Source organism: Oncorhynchus mykiss, chromosome 2, assembly GCF_057628025.1.
Source record: "Oncorhynchus mykiss isolate SJ-2025 chromosome 2, ASM5762802v1, whole genome shotgun sequence".
In the NCBI taxonomy this organism is placed as follows: Eukaryota; Metazoa; Chordata; class Actinopteri; order Salmoniformes; family Salmonidae; genus Oncorhynchus; species Oncorhynchus mykiss.
Window position 1 is genome coordinate 45371182 of NC_143023.1, and position 19330 is coordinate 45390511.

General features: G+C 41.6%; 1 protein-coding gene across 25 annotated transcripts in view; it reads right to left on the bottom strand.

The window, feature by feature from the left end:
* Positions 1-21: 21 nt before the first annotated feature.
* LOC110490556 (alanine and arginine rich domain containing protein) overlaps positions 22-19330 on the bottom strand; it is a 157212-nt gene continuing 137903 nt past the window's right edge. For 23 of the 25 annotated variants that reach the window (XM_090200866.1, XM_090200901.1, XM_090200850.1 and 20 more), the window contains 3 exons: positions 13134-13377; positions 10109-10154; positions 22-3585 (listed from right to left, as the gene is read on the bottom strand). In XM_090200866.1, coding sequence (XP_090056992.1) covers positions 3428-3585; positions 10109-10154; positions 13134-13377 — 448 coding nt within the window. In that variant the 3' untranslated portion in view covers positions 22-3427. Of the gene's footprint in view, positions 3586-10108; positions 10155-12546; positions 12605-13133; positions 13378-19330 lie in introns of all 25 variants that reach the window. The other 2 variants (XR_016486878.1, XR_016486868.1) reach the window with 1 other exon arrangement.

The following is a 19330-nucleotide window of genomic DNA, read 5'->3' on the forward strand; positions in this document are numbered from 1 at the left end:
TATACATGAAAAATGAACAAATGTTTGTAGACTTTTATTCATAAATTTACAGATCTTCTGTAATGTACTGTACAAGGGTTCAGATGGCTATTCTCTTTTTCCTTAAATATATTTTTTTTATAGCAACTGTTGACCTTAAAAAAATACTGAAATGTTAATTTTTTTCTCCCATGTAATATTTTTTGTAACTAAGATCAAACAAAAACTAATGTAACGAGGTACAACAAAATATGGGTACCCTGTTTAACTACAGAATATCCTCGTTTGTCTCATTCAAGTATATGTTGTGCATTACAACAACAACAACAAAAAAACAGGAAAAAACATATTGAACCATTACACGGCACATACCAAAAAAAGTGATATCTTGGTAATGTTACTCATGGTACATACATCCAATACTATAAAATATCCAATAAATCAATACCATAAAGTAAATGGCAAACAATTTTCAAGACAATCTGTACGCAGGAACCTATAGTGTATACACACTGTACTGAAAAGGACTGAACCATAGAAAAAAACAGATCATACAAGAGTAACAATACTTAAGAACTTATATGTATGTATATATGTATACATGTCTATATATACACACACGTCTGCTACTAGCCCATTGAAACGCATTGAATAACAGATTTGTATATGGAAAAAGGTAAAACATTTTTTAAAGGAAGCTTGTTTTGAAGTGTCTGTCCTATTTATGATATAAGATTATTATAATATCTTTCAGCAAATATTTAACCCCTTTTTTTACACACTAAACTACTTCCATATACTCACTGGACAGTTTATTTTAGGTACATCCATCTAGTACCGGGTCGGACCGCCCTTTGCCTCCAGAACAGACCGAATTCTTTAGGGTATTCTTCAAAGGGATGTTGGTCCATGCTGATGCGACGGAATCACGTAGTAGCTGCAGATTGGACGGCGATACATTCATACTGCCCAACAGCCTGTTCCATCTCATCCGAAAGATGCTCTATTGGGTGCTCTAAGATGCTCAGTCTGGGGACTGAGCCAGGCCACTCAAGTAAACTCTACTCACTGTCATGTTCCATGCAATGTTTTTCCACTCCTCAGTTGTCAAGTGGTGTAGAAGGCATTTTTTAAACTGCTACTGGGCGAGTCTTGTGGTACCGGGTGAGTCTTCGGGCGAGTCTTGTGGTACCGGGTGAGTCTTCAGACGAGTCTTGTGAGGTATGTGGGCATCTCAGAGCAAATCATATATGTTTTCGTTAGAGTCTCACCTTTACATAGAGGGGTCATAATAGGGATGTCTCATGGTTTGACAAACACAGCTGTAGCGCTGCCATCTTTCACCGTAGATGATGAAGGCTGACATCGGTGAATGTTGGATTGAGAAGTAGCCCATGAAAAAAAACAGATATTTTTATGAAGATGTTTAGATTATATGTCCAAAGGGGCGCAGACATTGTCTCCAGGAGGTTAATAACAAATATGTAAAAAAATATGGCTTTGAAAAAAAATATCATGCCATCTTTCTCATGTATACAGTACATTCCGAAAGTATTCAGACCACTTGACTAACATTTTGTTAGGTTATAGCCTTCTAAAATGGTTTAAATAAAACATCTCAATCTACACACAATACCCAATAATGACAAAGTGAAAACAAGTTGAGAAATGTTTGCAAATGTATGAAAAATAAAAAACTGAAATAACTTATTTACGTAAGACCCTTTGCTATGAGACTCGAAATTGAGCTCAGGTGTACCTTGTTTCCAATGACCATCCTTGAGATGATTCTACAACTTAACTGGAGTCCACCTGTGGTAAATTAAATTGATTGGACATGATTTGTAAAGGTACACACCTGTCTATATAAGTCCCACAGTTGACAGTGCATGTCAGAGCAAAAAACATGTCATGAGGTCGAAATGTCAGTTGAGCTCCGAAGCAGGATTGCGTCAAGGCACAGATCTGGGGAAGGTTACCAAAACATTTCTGCAGCATTGACCATAACCAAGAACACAGTGACCTCCATCATTATTAAATGGAAGAAGTTTGAAACCACCAAGGCTCTTCCTGGAGCTGGTCGTCCAGCCAAATTGAGGAATCAGGCGAGAAGGGCCTTGGTCAGGGAGGTGACCAAGAACCTGATGGTCACTCTGACAGTGTTCCTCTGTGGAGATAGGAAAATCTTCCAGAAGGACAACCATCTTTGCAGCCCTCCACCAATCAGGTTTTTAATGGTAGAGTGGCCAGACGGAAGCCACTCCTCAGAAAAAGGCACATGACAGCCTGCTTGGAGTTTGCCGAAAGGCACTGAAAGGAAACAAGAATATCTAGTTTGATCAAACCAAGATTTAAATCTTTGGCCTGAATACCAAGTGTCATGTCTGGAGGAAACCTGGCAACATCCCTATGGTGAAGCATGGTGGTGGCAGCATCATGCAGTGGGGATGTTTTTCAGCGGCAGGGACTGGTAGACTAGTCAGGATCGAGGGAAAGACGAATGGAGCAAAGTGCAGCGAGATCCTTGATGAAAACCTGGTCCAGAGCGCTCAGGACCTCAGACTGGGGCGAAGGTTCACCTTCCAACAGTACAACGACAACGCAGGACTGGCTTTGGGACAATTCTCTAGATATATCCTTGAATGGCCCAGCCAGAGCCCGGACTTGAACCCGATCTAACATCTCTGGAGAAACCTGAAAATAGCTGTGCAGCGACACTCCCCATCCAATCTGACAGAGCTTCAGAGGTTCTGCAGAGAAGAATGGAAGAAACTCCCCAAATACAGGTATGCCAAGCTTGTAGCGTCATACCAAACAAGATTCGAGGCCATAATCGCTGCCAAAGGTGCTTCAACAAGTACCGACTAAAGGGTCTGAATACTTATGTAAATGTGATATTTCAGTTTTACATTTTTAATACATATGCAAACATATCTAAAAATCTGTTGTTGGTTTGTCATGATGGGGCATTGTGTGTAGATTGATGAGGGGGGGAAAAAAATCGATACAATCCATTTTAGAATAAGCCTGTAATTTAACAAAATGTAGAAAAAGTCAAGGGGTCTGAATACTTTTCGAATGCACTGTAAGTGCAATGTGAAACGTCTGTTTCCTTTCTTAAAAGACGTAGAATAAAGAGTAAACATTTTTGGGGGGGAATGTGTTATAGTGGAGTGGCTTTACCCTTTAGTGTTTTTCTCAATGTGCATGTTCTTTTTATATAAGCATGCATTGATGAGGCCCAGGGTGATGTTCATTAGAGCACCAAACGGGAGAAAACAGAATGAAACGGAAGGAATACCCTGGACCTAAAAATGTCATTTTTGCCTTCGATTGCAAAACGTTTCCCACCGCGTGCCCTAATAAACACCACCAAGGTCATGGTAAAGCGGACAGTTGTGGCTCCCTTTGGGTAGCCCAGAAGCTGCCTGGCCCTGCTATGGGTTGGTCAAATCATATAGTTTTTCTTGAGCACTTCCAGGTACTGCTGTGTGGCCCTGCTGACCGGGTCCTCCACCACACTGAGACCCCAACCCAGGCTAGTAGGGGATCCCGAGGCAGAGCCCACCGGAGACATCCGGGCAGAGCACTCAAGCTCTGCTGTTGCTGAAGAGAGAGAAGGCAGTGAGGGGAGAGAGAGAAACAAGGAGAGAAAGAAATTATTAAAGGTAATGAAATGTCAAAATCATGTTTTTCATGGAATTGGATGATATTTGGATGAAACCAGATCAAAGTATGAAAATTGACTGTTTCTACATTACTAAAGTTTGATCATAAAGTTACTGGTCCCCTCCCCCATGTCAAACACTTGGATTCAGGAGTCGGGATTATTAAGGGGATAGAGTGGCATCTCCCTAATGCTTGTTTAAATACACCAACGGTAAAATCATATTCTATTACCTAATTTAAATAAAGATGTAACCAACATCGAAGGTGTGTTTTCAGAGGGGTGTGGTTTATAAAGCTAGATACAGTTGAAGTCGGAAGTTGACATACACTTAGGTTGGAGTCATTAAAACTCGTTTTCAACCACTCCACAAATTTCTTGTTAACAAACTGTATTTTTGGCACGTCATTTAGGACATCTTCCTTGTCCATGACAAGTAATTTTTCCAACAATCGCTAACAGATTATTTCACATAAAATTCACTGTATCACAATTCCAGTGGGTCAGAAGTTTACATACACCATGACTGTGTAAATTCCAGAAAATGATGTCATGGCTTTAGAAGCTTCTGATAAATGATGTCAATTAGCCTGAGTCAATTGGAGGTGTACCTGTGGATGTGTTTCTAGGCCTACCTTCAAACTCAGTGCCTCTTTGCTTGACATTGGGAAAATCAAAAGAAATCAGCCAAGACCTCATACATTTTTTTTAGACCTCCACAAGTCTGGGTCATCCTTGGGTGCAATTTCCAAACGCCCGAAGGTACCATGTTCATCTGTACAAACAATAGTAAGTATAAACACCATGGGACCACGCAGCCATCAAACCGCTCAGGAAGGAGACTCGTTCTGTTTCCTTGAGATGTACTTTGGTGTGAAAAGTGCAAATCAATCCCAGAACAACAGAAAATGACCTTGTGAAGATGTTGGACCACCTGAAAGGCCGCTCAGCAAGGAAGAAGCCACTGCTCCAAAACCGATATAAAAAAGGCAGACTACGGTTTGCAACTGCACATGGGGACAAAGACTGTACTTTTTGGAGAAATGTCCTCTGGGCTGATGAAACAAAAATAGAACTGTTTGGCCATAATGACCATCGTTATGTTTGGAGGAAAAAGGGGGAGGCTTGCAAACCGAAGAACACCATCCCAACCATGAAACACAGGGGTGGCAGCATCATGTTGGTACGCAAGTATAAACACCATGGGACCACACAGCTGTCATACCGCTCAGGAAGGAGACGCGTTCTGTCTCTTGGAGATGAACGTTCTCTGGTGCGAAAAGTGCAAATCAATCCAAGAACAGCAACAGCATCATGTGGGGGTGCTTTGCTGCAGGAGGGACTGGTGCACTTCACAAAATAGATGGCAACATGAGGGAGGTAAATTATGTGGATATATTGAAGCAACATCTCAAGACATCAGTCACAAAGTTAAAGCTTGGTCGCAAATGGGTCTTCCAAATGGACAATGACCCCAAGCATACTTCCAAAGTTGTGGCAAAATGGCTTAAGAACAACAAAGTCAAGCCCTGACCTCAGTCCTATAGAACATTTGTCGGCAGAACTGAAAAAGCGTGTACGAGCAAGGCGGCCTACAAACCTGACTCAGGTACACCATCTCTGTCCGGGGGAATGGGCCAAAATTCACCCAACTTACTGTGGGAGGCTTGTGGAAGGCTACCCGAAACATTTGACACAAGTTAAACAATTAAGGCAATGCTACCAAATACTAATTGAGTGTACGTAAACTTCTGACCCACTTTGAATGTGAAGAAAGAACAAAGCTGAAATAAATAATTCTCCACTATTCTTCTGATATTTCACAATTTTCTCTACCACATCTCCGGATTCATACTGCAAGCTCTGAACCTTAACACCGGGTCATCGCAGCTAGCAAGCTGCTATCCGAGTGGCTACTCCTGGCTAACGCCTCTGTCCTAAAGCATACACCAGTTACCCTGGAGCTAGCCTCAAGCTAGACCCATCTCCCAGATAGCCGAAGAGATTCCATCAGACAATTCCTGGGCTACAATACCTCTCTTGCCAATTGGCCTGGAACCTTTACTGCCGACACGATCCATCATGACTCGTCTGCCGACGTAACCGTCCGAGGGGGTTTCTACAGGCTCTTCCGTTGCGACGTCCCCCGCAGGCCCATCTGCTAGCCCCAGCCTGTTAGCTGTCTGAATCTCTGAATCGCTGTGTCTCCAGCTCGCCTAGCTACCCACTGGATCCTATGATCACTCGGCTACACACGCCTCTCCCTAATGTCAATATGCCTTGTCTACCTGGCTTAGGAAGGCCACCAAAAATCCTGACATTTCCATCCCTAACTATAACATTTTCCGTCAAGATAGAACTGCCAATGGGAGCGGAGTTGCAATCTACTGCAGAGATAGCCTGCAGAGTTCTGTCATATTATCCAGGTCTGTGCCCAAACAATTTGAGCTTCTACTTTTAAAAATACACCTTTCCAGAAACAAGTCGCTCACCGTTGCCGCTGGTTAAAACCTTTTTGGGATGCAATCCCGTTAACGGGATTGCATGACAACTGCCAGTGAAAGTGCATGGCGCCAAATTCAAAACAACAGAAATCTCATAATTAAAATTCCTCAAACATACATGTACCTTATACCGTTTTAAAGGTAGTCTTGTTGTTAATCCCACCAGTGTCCGATTTCAAATAGGCTTTACGGCGAAAGCAGCACAAACGATTATGTTCGGTCACCACCAAGCCACAGAAAAACACAGCCATTTTCCCACCCAAAGAGATGAATCACTAACCTTTGATGATCTTCATCAGATGACACTCATAGGACTTCATGTTACACAATACATGTATGTTTTGTTTGATAAAGTTCATATTTATATAAAAAAAATCAGAATTTCCATTGGCACGTTACATTCACTAGTTCCAAAAACATCCAGTGATTTTCCATAGCCACATCGATTCAACAGAAATACTCATCATAAATGTAGATGATAATACAAGTTATACACATGGAATTATAGATTTATCTGTCCTTAATGCAACCGCTGTCAGATTTAAATAAAAACGGAAGAAGCAAACCATGCAATAATCTGAGACGGCGCTCAGAATAATCAAGTCAAAATAGTCGCCATGTTGTAGTCAACATAAACCATAAATTACATGCTAAATATTCCCTTACCTTTGATGATCTTCATCAGAATGCACTCCCAGGACCACAATAAATGCTTGATTTGTTCGATAATGTCCGTTATTTATGCCCAATTAGCTACTTTTGTTAGCGCATTTGGTATACATATCCAAACGCTTGTTCTGGTCAGAGTTACGTCGGACAAAAACTTCAAAAAGTTATATTACAGGTCGAAGAAACAATCAGAATGTTTTATCATTAATCTTCAATAAAGTTCCAACCAGAGTATTCCGGAGCCATGGAACGCAGGTAGCTATCATGTGAAATGCGCATGACTAGGAAATGGCTGACTGGCAGACACCTGATTCATTCTGCTGTCATTCAGTCCCATAACACAATAGAAGCTTCATTCAAATTTCTATAGATGGTTGACATCTAGTGGAAGCCCTAGGAAGTGCAACTTCATTAATATCCCAAGGGGATTTCAATGGGAACTGTGTTGAATACATACCAACCTCGTCAGTAGAATATGCCTGGTTGCTCTTCCAAAGGGTTTTCCTCACCATCTTAAATAAGCATGCCCCATTCAAAAAATGTAGAACTAAGAACAGATAAAGCCCTTGGTTCACCCCAGACTTGACAGCCCTTGACCAGCACAAAAACATCTTGTGGCGTTCTGCATTAGCATCGAATTGCCCCCGCGATATGCAACTTTTCAGGGAAGTCAGGAACCAATATACTTAGTCAGTTAGGAAAGCTAAGGCTAGCATTTTCAGACAGAAATTTGCATCCTGTAGCACTAATTCCAAAAAGTTTCCGAACACAAGTCCATGGAGAATAAAAGCATCTCCTCCCAGCTGCCCACTGCTCTGAGGACTTATAGATCCAGCAAACTGGATGTAGTCTATCACAGTGCCATCCGTTTTGTCACCAAAGCCTCATATACCACCCACCACTGCGACCTGTATGCTCTCGTTGGCTGGCCCTCACTACATAGTAGTCGCCAAACCCACTGGCTCCAGGTCATCTAGAAGTCTTTGCTAGGTAAAGCCCCACCTTCTCAGCTCACCATAGCAACACCCACCCGTTGCACACGCTCCAGCAGGTATATTTCACTGATCATGCCCAAAGCCAACACTCACTTTGGCCGCCTTTCCTTCCAGTTCTCTGCTGCCAATGACTGGAATGAATTGCAAAAATCACTGAAGCTGGAGTCTTATATCTCCCTCTCTAACTTCAAGCATCAGCTGTCAAAGCAGCTTACTGATCACTGTACCTGGACACAGCCAATCTGAAAATAGCACACCAAACTAACTCATCCCCAAATGATTACTTACCCTCTTGCACCCCAGTATCTCTACTTGCACATCATCATCTGCACATCGATCACTCCAGTGTTAATGCCAAATTGTAATTAATTCGCCTCTATGGCCTATTTATTGCCTTACCTCCCTACTTTTCTACATTTGCACACACCGTACATAGATTTATCAATTGTGTTATTGACTGTACGTTTGTTTATTTGTAACTGTGTTGTTGTTTTTGTTGCCCTGCCTTGCTTCATCTTGGCCAGGTCGCAGTTGTAAATGAGAACTTGTTCTCTACTGGCCTACCTGGTTAAATAAATATAAAATAAAAAAATGTGGAATGCATTTCAATTGCTAAAAGTTATTTTTGTGGACTTGATCTCCTTCTTAATGTGTTTGAGCCAATCAGATGTGTTGTGACAAGGTAGGGGTGGTATACAGAAGATGGTCTTTCACCAAATAGGGCTAAGTCCATATTATGGCAAGAACAGCTCAACTAAGCAAAGAGAAACGACAGTCCATTACTTTAAGACATGAAGGTCAGTCAATCCTGAAGGACACCAATAAGAAGAAGAGACTTGTTTGGGCCAAGAAACACGAGCAATGGGCATAAGACTGGTGGAAATCTGTCCGTCGGTCTGATGAGTCCAAATTTGAGATTTTTTTTGTTGAACGGATGTTCTCTGCATGTGTGGTTCCCACCGTGAAGCATGGAGGAGGAGTTGTGATGGTGTGGATGTGCTTTGCTTTGCTGGGGACACGGTCAGTGATTTATTAAGAATTCAAGGCACACTTAACTAGCATGGCTACCACAGCATTCTGCAGCGATACGCCATCCCATCTGGTTTGCGCTTAGTGGGACAATCATTAGTTTTTCAACAGGACAATTACAACACACCTCCAGGCTGTGTAAGGGCTATTTGACCAAGAAGGAGAGTGATGGAGTGCTTCATCAGATGACCTGGCCTCCACAATCACCAGACCTCAACCCAATTGAGATGATTTGGGATGAGTGGGACAGCAGTTCAAAATTATGACGCAGTTGTCATGTCAACACATCTGTCAGTGTTGCTGTGAACCGCATCACAATAGACATGCCAAACGGGAGACGTATAAACAAATTGACATCAATAACCACATTTTCATCCACAGTTTTTATGCAAGTATAAAAAAATACTTCAGTTTCGGTGCAATTTTAAAAACGGGGACAGAATTTGTTCGTTCGACATGGTGGGATCTTTGTGTCGGTAAAACGTATAATGCAAGAAATGGAGGTGGAAACGCCGAATATGTGCAGACATTGATATAATAACCATCATATCGAAGTCAACTTGGAGTCACGCAATGACATGCTGTCTGTGATCCTTCCACTACGACTCGGGAATCCATGTAGTTTAAATTAGGCTACAGATCAAATAAAATATGATTAACTTCACAGGGTGGTGAAAGTGGCACCAAACGGAGCTTGATGCTCATTTCCAATAAATGTTTTAGGGTCTTATTCTGGTGACATGATGATCAATGCTTTACTGCCATTTTGACAAATAAAAACATCATTGCTCTTTACCACAATCCACCCGCAGATCCTACACACACCGTATCTGCGAGCTCTTGTCCAGCGTAGGCACATTTTCTTTTAATGTGGATTTTTGCATGAAACTCTGTTGCCAATTGGATTGAAACCTAGCTATTGATGGAATATTAATGCTGTTTGAGTTTGAGTTGCTTAGTGTATCACCAAATTGGCTCCCCACCCACTAAGCCAGTCTTTGCAAACTTCCTGGCATTTAGCCATGAGAGAATGTACTTGATATTTATAGGTGATATTTTAGTCACTCAAAAGGCTATTTTACATGGAAATCAGAATGACTGTTCGGGAAGCTAGTGTGTAAAATTTATATTTTTTGCAATAATCTGGACTTGTTCTTCTAGTATTATAATTTAAAAACAAATACATAATTTCCAGATCTGAAAATACAACCCTGTTATTTTGTGTTATGATATGAGCTTAATTAAGTCCCTGCATAAACACTTACCATGGTCCAACTCCTTTGATATGTTTCTCTCCAATTCATTCTGCATCTAGAAAAGAAGAGGAAGCATATTCTGAGATATTGTGGTATAACCAAAATCTTTATCACTGCTGTGGGCTTATAAACAAGAAACAAGTTCACATTTTTTAAATTTTTAATAATGGATATCCTTATAAAACAAAAATAACTTGTACCATCTGAAAAGTAGAAGACCACTTTCCATAAAAAGAGGGAAATTGTTTGCTTTACTTGTTGGTATTAAATCCACTTAACATAAGCTAATGTTGGTAAATTGTGCTTGATGAAAAAAGGCATACAGAACTGCATGAGAAAAAGCACTGCAATTTAGCAACACAACAGAGCATGCAAGCAAAGCTCTGCTTCAGCCTAAATGGAAACCGAATGGTGTTTCTATAGTGATTGAATTACGCCAACTGAACAGTGTTCACTGTTAGATTCTATTACTGGGATGTCAGTGGCAGTCGGTGACGTTTAAGATGAGGGAAGATGATCATTGTTTTTATGAGCATGGCCTTATTTCTATTGCAACATATTGGATGACTGTCACTCATATTCCATTCACCAAGCTCGATGTAACATCGATAGGTTTAGGCTATGAACATGATACTGATATTTTCAGTTTAAAAAAGGATTTTCAACAGAATCGGAGGAATGAATAGACCCCTGATTACACACAAACAGTTTTCATAGCAGCCACATACAAAGAGCATGATCATTTTGCCGTTGTGTAATTCCTTCTCGCATCTAAGCACTCTCCTCCTTTTACCTTTTCCATTCGCTTTTGGACTTCAGTACACAACCCATCAGCTGTGACCAGGAAAAAAATACTTTCCAAGCCAAAACATATAAGCTAACGTCATAGTCAACATAGCTACTAGAACTAAGACGTTAGTAAACCCGCTACAATCACACAGTACAGTGTCCTGCAGTTTTGCAGTTGCAACAGCGGGCCCCGGTGGCAAGAAATTAATACAACCAAAACCTTAACTTGTAAGAGTTCCAGTGTTGGATAGCCATAGCCACCTAGCTAAGATAGCATCCCTCTCCATTTGATACAGGTGTTTGAATAAGCTAAACTAGCTAGCTGCATTTGCTAGCTAAGCAAGATGTTTTTTTATAACTAAATATAGCTAGCTCTCTCACTCTTGCTTCTACAATTTTAAAGAAATATATTGCTGTGCTAACTAGCTGTAGCTTATGCTTTCAGTACTATATTCATTCTCTGATCCTTTGATTGGGTGGACAACATGTCACTTCATGCTGCAAGAGCTCTGATAGGTTGGCAGACATCCTCCTGAAGTTGTCATAATTACTGTGTAAGTCTATGGAAGGGGGTGAGAACCATGAGCCTCATGGGTTTTGTAATGAAGTCAATGTATCCAGATGACAGAGGCTAGGTGTCCTTCAGCTACACCATGGTGCTACCCTACAGAGTGCTGTTGAGGCTACTGTAGACTTTAATTGTGCAACAGTGTGTTTTAATCAATTATTTGGTGACATGAATATATTTAGTATAGTTTTATATAAAAACGATAACTAATGTTTTACTATTTTATAAAAAGTCTGAGGAGCCTCTCGTTAGATAATTTCAACAAGCACAACACCTCAGCAAGACAATACAGTAGCTGCATTTGCTGCAGTTTTATTTAACAGATACAGAACACATTGTATTTAATTTAAATCTAGTCAATTGTTTCTGAAACATTTGTGTGCAAATGAATGATATCCCAAACCATCAAATCGTTACTAAAGAATAGTAGTATTGACATCTGTGACAACTGGCCTGCGTTGAGTGGGACAACGCTGCGGGAGGTTCAGATTTCAAATATAGGCCTATAATGTAGAGCAGAGTCTCCAACCCTGTTCCTTGAGAGCTACCATCCTGTAGGTTTTAGCTCCTGATTCTAATAAATAAGCTGAATCAGGTTAGTTGCAACTGGGGTTGGAGCAAAACCTACAGGAGCATAGCTCTCCAGGAACAGGGTTGAGAGCCCTGATGTAGAGCAACCATGCCTCTCTGACATGTAGAATAAGGAATTACACCTGGTCTATACATGCCATTTCTGTGTAACGTTTGCCAAACTGAACGTGACCCTGTATTACTTGATTGGACCCTGGTGCAGCTGCAATGGGTAGCCCTAAAGCTAACTGAACTAGCACTGGGTGAATACACTGTCACCCACCCGGTGCCCCAGATTTTTGACCATTCTATTTCTCATAGAGAAATCTCCCCCCACCTGGGGCACTGGCCAAGCTAAAACAAATTTACCCGCTCTCACATGCTGTGAAACCACGGTTGTGTGTGGAGTGTTGCAAGCTTGGGCCAATGGGAAGGTGAGGGGAGAGGCCCAATGTGAGGGGGAGAGGGGAGGGTCAGAGGAGAGTGAAGCAGCAGCATGAGCTAACACACACCTACACACCTGGTCATGAGTCTGGCTGAAGAGAGGAGAGATGAGAGACAGACTTTTGAGCTAGAAGCTGAAGGATTGAGAAATAGAGAGGTTAGGCACAAAGTCCCACTATAAGAAAACTCTAAAAGAATAGGAAGGAAAGATGGCAAGAGAAGAATAGAGGTGATACAGGATGGACATTTAGTCATATATAGGTCTAGTGAGAAAAGGAAGAAAGACAGCATTTGGAAAAAAATGTAAGCAAAGCATTAGAAGAGTTTTGTCATTCAGCTTCATTTAACGACAGACACTTATACATTTTTTAAATTACAATGTAACTACACTGCATGTTACATAAAAACAACATAAAAAGTACACTGCTAACTAACAATTATGACACCATGGAGATGGGATATGTTACAAAAATGGTCAAAAGTAAACCAAGGCAACCTGAATGCATGGAAACCCAATGCAACATCCCTGCAAGTCAAAAAGGTTAGTTAAGTCAAGTCAAAAATATACTAAATCTCCAAAAACGTAAACTATCCCTTTAAGCAATGTGGAGCACAGTCCCTGTATATTTGATATTGCCATTAAAAATTCAGACAGCCTGTTACCTTAGCCAGGTAAGCCTCCACCCTGCTGCTCTGACCCCCATCCCCCAGGGGGCTAAGGAGAGGCCCTCCCAGGCTCCTGTTGAGGGGCCCCAGCGTTGCCCCGTAGGCCCCCACCGGCCCCAGGGAGCCCATGTCCAGAGGTCCGCCCAGGCTGCCGTTGACAATGCTGCTGGCTATCAGGGACTTGCTGCGGTGGCGCTCGCTCATCAGCTTGGTGTTGGCCTCCGCCAGCCGCTCATTGGACCTGGGAGGGATGACGCAGAGAAGCACCATGACTGGGGGTTCAGCTTTCAGATTTGGGGTTGCAAAATTCCGGAAATGTTCCCAAAATTCCCAGGTTTTTCAGAAATCCTGGTTGGAGGATTCCTGCGAATCAGGAGGGAAACCTTCAACCGGGATTTCCCAAAAAAAACTGTAATTTGGGGAAAGTTTGTGGAATACAGTACAACCTCAGAGACAAAACTGTGGTTTTGCAGCGTGTCAGAGGGTGAGTGGGTGAGTAACGAACTGACAGGTCAACCAAATAGGCAGTTCAACCCGGGACATTAAGCCTATTCAGTGCAACAACAACAAAAAACTTTGGAAACACTTTACTGTAGGTGTCCTTATGCACACGTTTATAAAAGCCTTTATAACATCTATATAACACATAAGAGGGGTGAGCAAACGTTTTGGCTTGAGGGCCACATTAGGATTTAGAAAATCAACGGAGGGCCGTACAGATACTTTTTTTTACTGATCTCTTTGTCAAAAAAAGGGCATCTAGTTTTAGACATTCATGAGTTTTAACCCATAATGATAATTTCAGTATTTCGGAAAAGTAGGAGAGATTTTTTACTTTTCCAAAATCTCACCTCACTTGTCCAAAAATACAAAATGTTTTGTAACAGCATTTTTACATCAATGTAGGATGCAAGGAACCACTTTACAAAATGAAATGCATTACTATTTTTATTTTTCATACCATAATCAGACAAAAATGTAGGCTACACCATGGCTATTAGATTAAGGCTCCCCTGGAGAACAATTGGCTACAATTGGTAGCCTACAAAAAAAAGCAACATTTAAATTACAACCTCGAAATTAAGGGCGTCCCGCCATCGATCGGGCGAAACAAAGTATGTCTACGGTTCAAAACAGACTCTGGGACAGTTCTGGAAGAACAGATCTAAAATTCATACAACCACTGCACATTAAAATATTTAAGAAAAGCAAAAGGCTGATGAAACAGATCAGACCCTTTATCTTAAAATATTGAAGTTTTATTTATTCATATTATCAGCTCAATAAAGCACACATGGGTGTAGGCTAGAATTAAGCCTTTGGCAGCAGTACAAAAAAAGAATGTTGATTTGAAAACCAATAGATGAGAAAAATGCTTGTTTCAAAGGCATATTAAGTATTTCTAAAATAATTCCCTCAAAGTGCGGTGCATTCGGAAAGTATTCAGACCCCTTGACTTTTTACACATTTTGTTATGATACAGCCTTATTCACAAAGAAGTTTGTGAATTTGTAAAAAGGTAATAACATACATATTAACAACCACAACAGTGATGAATGTCGTTGGGGTGGAGGGTGGTATTCAGCAGCCTGATGGTAGAAAATATTGGCCAGTCTTAGTTGTTTTCCATGATACTCCTGTACTGCCTGCATCTGAGTGACTGAAGCGGGGAGAACAGGGCATGGGCTTGGGTGGCTGGTGTCCCTGATGACCTTCTTGGTCTTCCTGCGACACCTGGTGTTGTAGTTGTTCTGCGGAGCAGGCAGTGTGCACCCAACGGTGCACCCTCTAAAGAACCTTGCAGTCTGTGGCGGTGTCCGTTGCCATACCAGGCCGTGATGCAGCCCGACAGTATGCTCTCGATGGTGCTCCTGTAAAACACTGCGAGGGCCCTCTGGGACAGGCCAAATCTCTTCATTATCCTGAGGTTGAAGAGTCGCTGTCGTGCCTTCTTCACGAGTGTCCGATTGGTTAGACCATTTCAGCTTCGCTGAGATGTTTATGCCAAGGAATTTTAAGTTATTGACCATCTCCATGGCAACGCCATTGATGAGCATGGGGGAGTTTCCAGCCTGGTTCCTCCTGAATTCCACAATCAGCTCCTTTGCTTTGCTAACATTAAGGGACAGGTTGTTTACCGGGCACCATGCCGTCAGAGTGCCTACCTCCTCCATGATGGCTGTCTCATCGTTGTTGGTGATCAGGCCTACTACTGTCGTGTCGTCAGCGAATTTGATGGAGTTGGAACTGTGTGAGACCACTTTGTCATTGGTATACAGAGAAAACAGGAGGGGACTGAGGACACATCCTTGTGGGGTCCCCGTGTTGAGGATCAGTGTCGAGGTGGTAATGTTGCCTACCTTCACCACCTGGGGGCAACCTGTCAGGAAGTAAAGGACCCAGTTGCATAGGGAGGAGTTCAGACCCAGGGCTGTGCGCTTTGTAATGAGCTTATATGGTATTGAAGGACGAACTGTAGTCGATGAACAGAATCCTCACAAACATTTATTTTGTCCAGGTGGGTAGAGGTAGTGTGCAGTGCAATGGTGATTGTGTCATCCATGGATCTGTAAGGTGGTAGGCAAATTGGAGGGGGTTGAGTGTGTCAAGGCGGGAGGAGGTGATATGGTCTTTGACTAGCCTCTTGAAGCACTTCATGATGACGGAAATAAGTGCTACTGGTTGGTAGTCATTCAGTTACTTTCCCTTGGGCACAGGGATGATAGTGGACATCTTGAAGCAGGTGGAAATAGAGGTCTGAGCTAAGGAGAGATTTAAAATGTCTTGCGAGGGTTAACACATTTGAATGACTTACACACATCCTCAGTGGAGACTGGGTGTGTAGCCATCGGGGGCTCTCCTCGGCAGCTTAGGGTCATTGTACTCGAATCTTGAGTAAAAAGGTGTTTAACTTCTTGGTGACAGGGGGCAGTATTTTCACATCTGGATGAAATGCATGCCCAAATTAAACTGCCTTCAACTGACGGTGAGTACCCAGCAATTCGTATTCCAAAAGTTCTACCCGGGTGTGTGTAATAATGCACAAAACAATCAGATTAAGAAAATTAGAGAAAAACACCAGAAAAAAATACAAAAAAGTAGAAACCTGCAATGTTATGTCGGAGCTCGAGGCAAGGGGCCCTCTGTCGGTGTCATCTTAGCCAAATTATATGGTTATGATGCTCATCATTCCATTCAATGTAATAATGTGACACAGGAGGTTGTAAATTACACCTTGTTATAGCATTGTAATGTAGTAGTGTTGTGCAGTTCATGAACGATTCACTCAACTCTTTTTACTGACTTGAGTGTCACGATTAGTTTTTCTGAGTGACTAGTTCATTTCAGTCGTTCGTTTGACCTGCGGACCACAATGAATACTTCAGCAGGATTAATACATGCTCCACCGGCTCAGCAGCTCCGGGCACGTGCTCAGTCCAGCAACTGTCTTGTTTAGTCTATCATGTGCACCAAAGGGGAATAGATCATGCTGTTGTCATGACGTGCCCTGGGGGGTATCATAGGTCTCTCTCGTTTTATGACTGAACGACAGGTGGTAAGAGAGTGTTGAGAGAGAGAGAACAAAGGACTTCACTTGGCCAAACTGCTAAATCCCCAAAATGGGAGAATTAAATCATATTTAGCACTTCTGGGACCTGTTGGATCAGACGGTGAGGGCTAGGGCCATTCCTCACAGAGATGTCTGGGAACTTGCAGGTGCCTTTGTGGAAGAGTGGGGTAACATCTCACAGCAAGAACTGGCAAATGTGGTGCAGTCCATGAGGAGGAGATGCACTGCAGTACTTAATGCAGCTGGTGGCCACACCCGATACTGACTGTTACTTTTGATTTTGACCCCCCCCCCCCTTTGTTCTTTGTTCAGGCACAAATTATTCCATAATAATTAGTTAGTCACATGTCTGTGGAACTTGTTCAGTTTATGTCTCAGTTGTTGAATCTTATGTTCATACAAACATGTTAAGTTTGCTGAAAATAGTTTGCTGAAAATAAACACAGTTGACAGTGAGGACATTTATTTTTTTGCTGAGTTTATATTGCAATTATTCTTGAATGAGTGGCCATTCATGTGCAAAGGATTAGCATTTCAATGAATATAATTATAGACTGTGTAGTGAATACATTTGTCTATACCGCTCTCTCAGTCCCCACCACTCTCCTTTTGTCTACCAAGCTGTCATATAGGCATAGCCCACTAGCGACTTTTCTATCTCTGTTAGTAACCAATATCTACTGTTTGTGATGTATTTCTGTGATTATTTAGTTAGTAAATAAATAATTAAGCCAATGTTTATATTGCTGATTCATAATGGAAATTAGGGTTTGTGCATTAACCAAGAATTTTACGACGTTCAGATGAGACTGATAGAGGGAAAGAAAAATTCATGACTGATTGATGACTGAAATGTAAGAGATTTTTAGATCTCTAAGAGTTCATTCGGAAGATGGAACTCCTTAAATAAACTTGTCTGTGGTGCCCCAGGTTATTAATGAGTTAATTGTTGCATGATTGAATTCAATCACGTAATCAATTAAACGTTAGATAATCGATTTGATAAAATAGCATGTCATCACATTGATGATAGTCAGACTGTAAGCAGCAGAGAGGAGGAAAATACATGTTTAGAATTGATAGTTGATCGCATAGTAAAAGAATGAACACAATTAATTGATTATTGAATATTACTCGATGGACACAGCGTTTATTAGAACCGAAACATACACAGCCTGCCTCTGCTCAACACTCGAACTAGAGAACAAATCGTTCCGGGGCAGCTGCAGTTCGCGACTGAAATTGTGCTGATCTGCCTCGCTGCAGTCAAGCAGTGTCATTCCGCCAAGAGCCGTTTACAATCTAGTCCGGTTGCGGCCACAACTAGACCTCGTTTCAAAGGTATCAATAAATAATCTTATTTGTATGCCTACCAATCACAAATGTACAATGCTTGAAGAACACTTTTATTAGTCTCAGTCACAAAGAACAGCTCCAATAACAAGCCTTCTATGGCGAATGAGAGACTTGTAGAATCTACGTTTTTAGTTCATTGTTCGCCGATAGGGGACCCTGCGTGCTCTGGGCGTTACTGAATCAAATGAACAAAATGAGTCGAAAGATTCATTGTTTTGACTGAACAAGTTGAAAAGATCTGAGAGAGTAAAAGGAGGCGAACTTGCCATCACTAGTACGCAGATTCTTAATTAGCATGTAGTTACATAAGTTGTCATGAAGACTTCATAATAGCAGTTGTTAGTAACAGTTGACAGAGCATATGAAAATAGGATGAACAGTAATTTTAACACCCATTACAACCGATTTTATAACGTCATGCCGTGACTCATAACTATTTAAAACTACTAATGACAGCTTTTGACAAAATGTTATGTTATATAGCTGTTATAAAGGCTTTATGAATGCCTGTATAAGGACACATACAGTACATTTTAGTCATATCCAGAGCGACTGGATCAAGCAATTAAGGTTAGGTTCCTTGCTCAAGGGCACATAGACATATTTGTCACCTAGCTCGGGGATTTGAAACAGCAGCCTTTCGGTTACTGGCCCAATGCTCTTCACCGTGAGAATACCTGCTACCCCAGTAAAGTGTTACCAAAACTTTTGTAGGCTGCAGACAGATAACAGTTGCGTTCATGTGCTTCAAATCATGTCAGACATTAACATTATCTGCAATTAAAATACAGACCATTTCAAAGTCACAATGACCTCCATTTGGTATCTCTGAGGTCCAACTGCACAGGTAACTCCATACATACTAACAGCACACAGCCATGATCTATCACATCTCTACGGTTATCAAAGAGATGACACACCCAAACTAAGCACACATAACCACAATGAAGTTAAAGGGAGAGTTCACCTAAATAACAAATGCACATATCCTTACCTTGAAAGTAGTCTACGGGGCAGGAGAGGAAGGGAAACGTAAGTAATTTTTTCATTCAGGCAATCTATCCTTTTAAGCTTGAAATGATAACATGTCCTATTTGTCTGGTTGCCACAGAGCTACACTATGGTTGTGTTCATTAGGTAAACAGTGAAAAAGTCCAGGTTGTCCCTCCCCTGTTCTGGCATAAATAAACACGACCTACATCACCTTGCTTTCCCTCTTAACCTATCTAGGCCGAATCCCAAATAAACACCTAGTTACTACGCACTT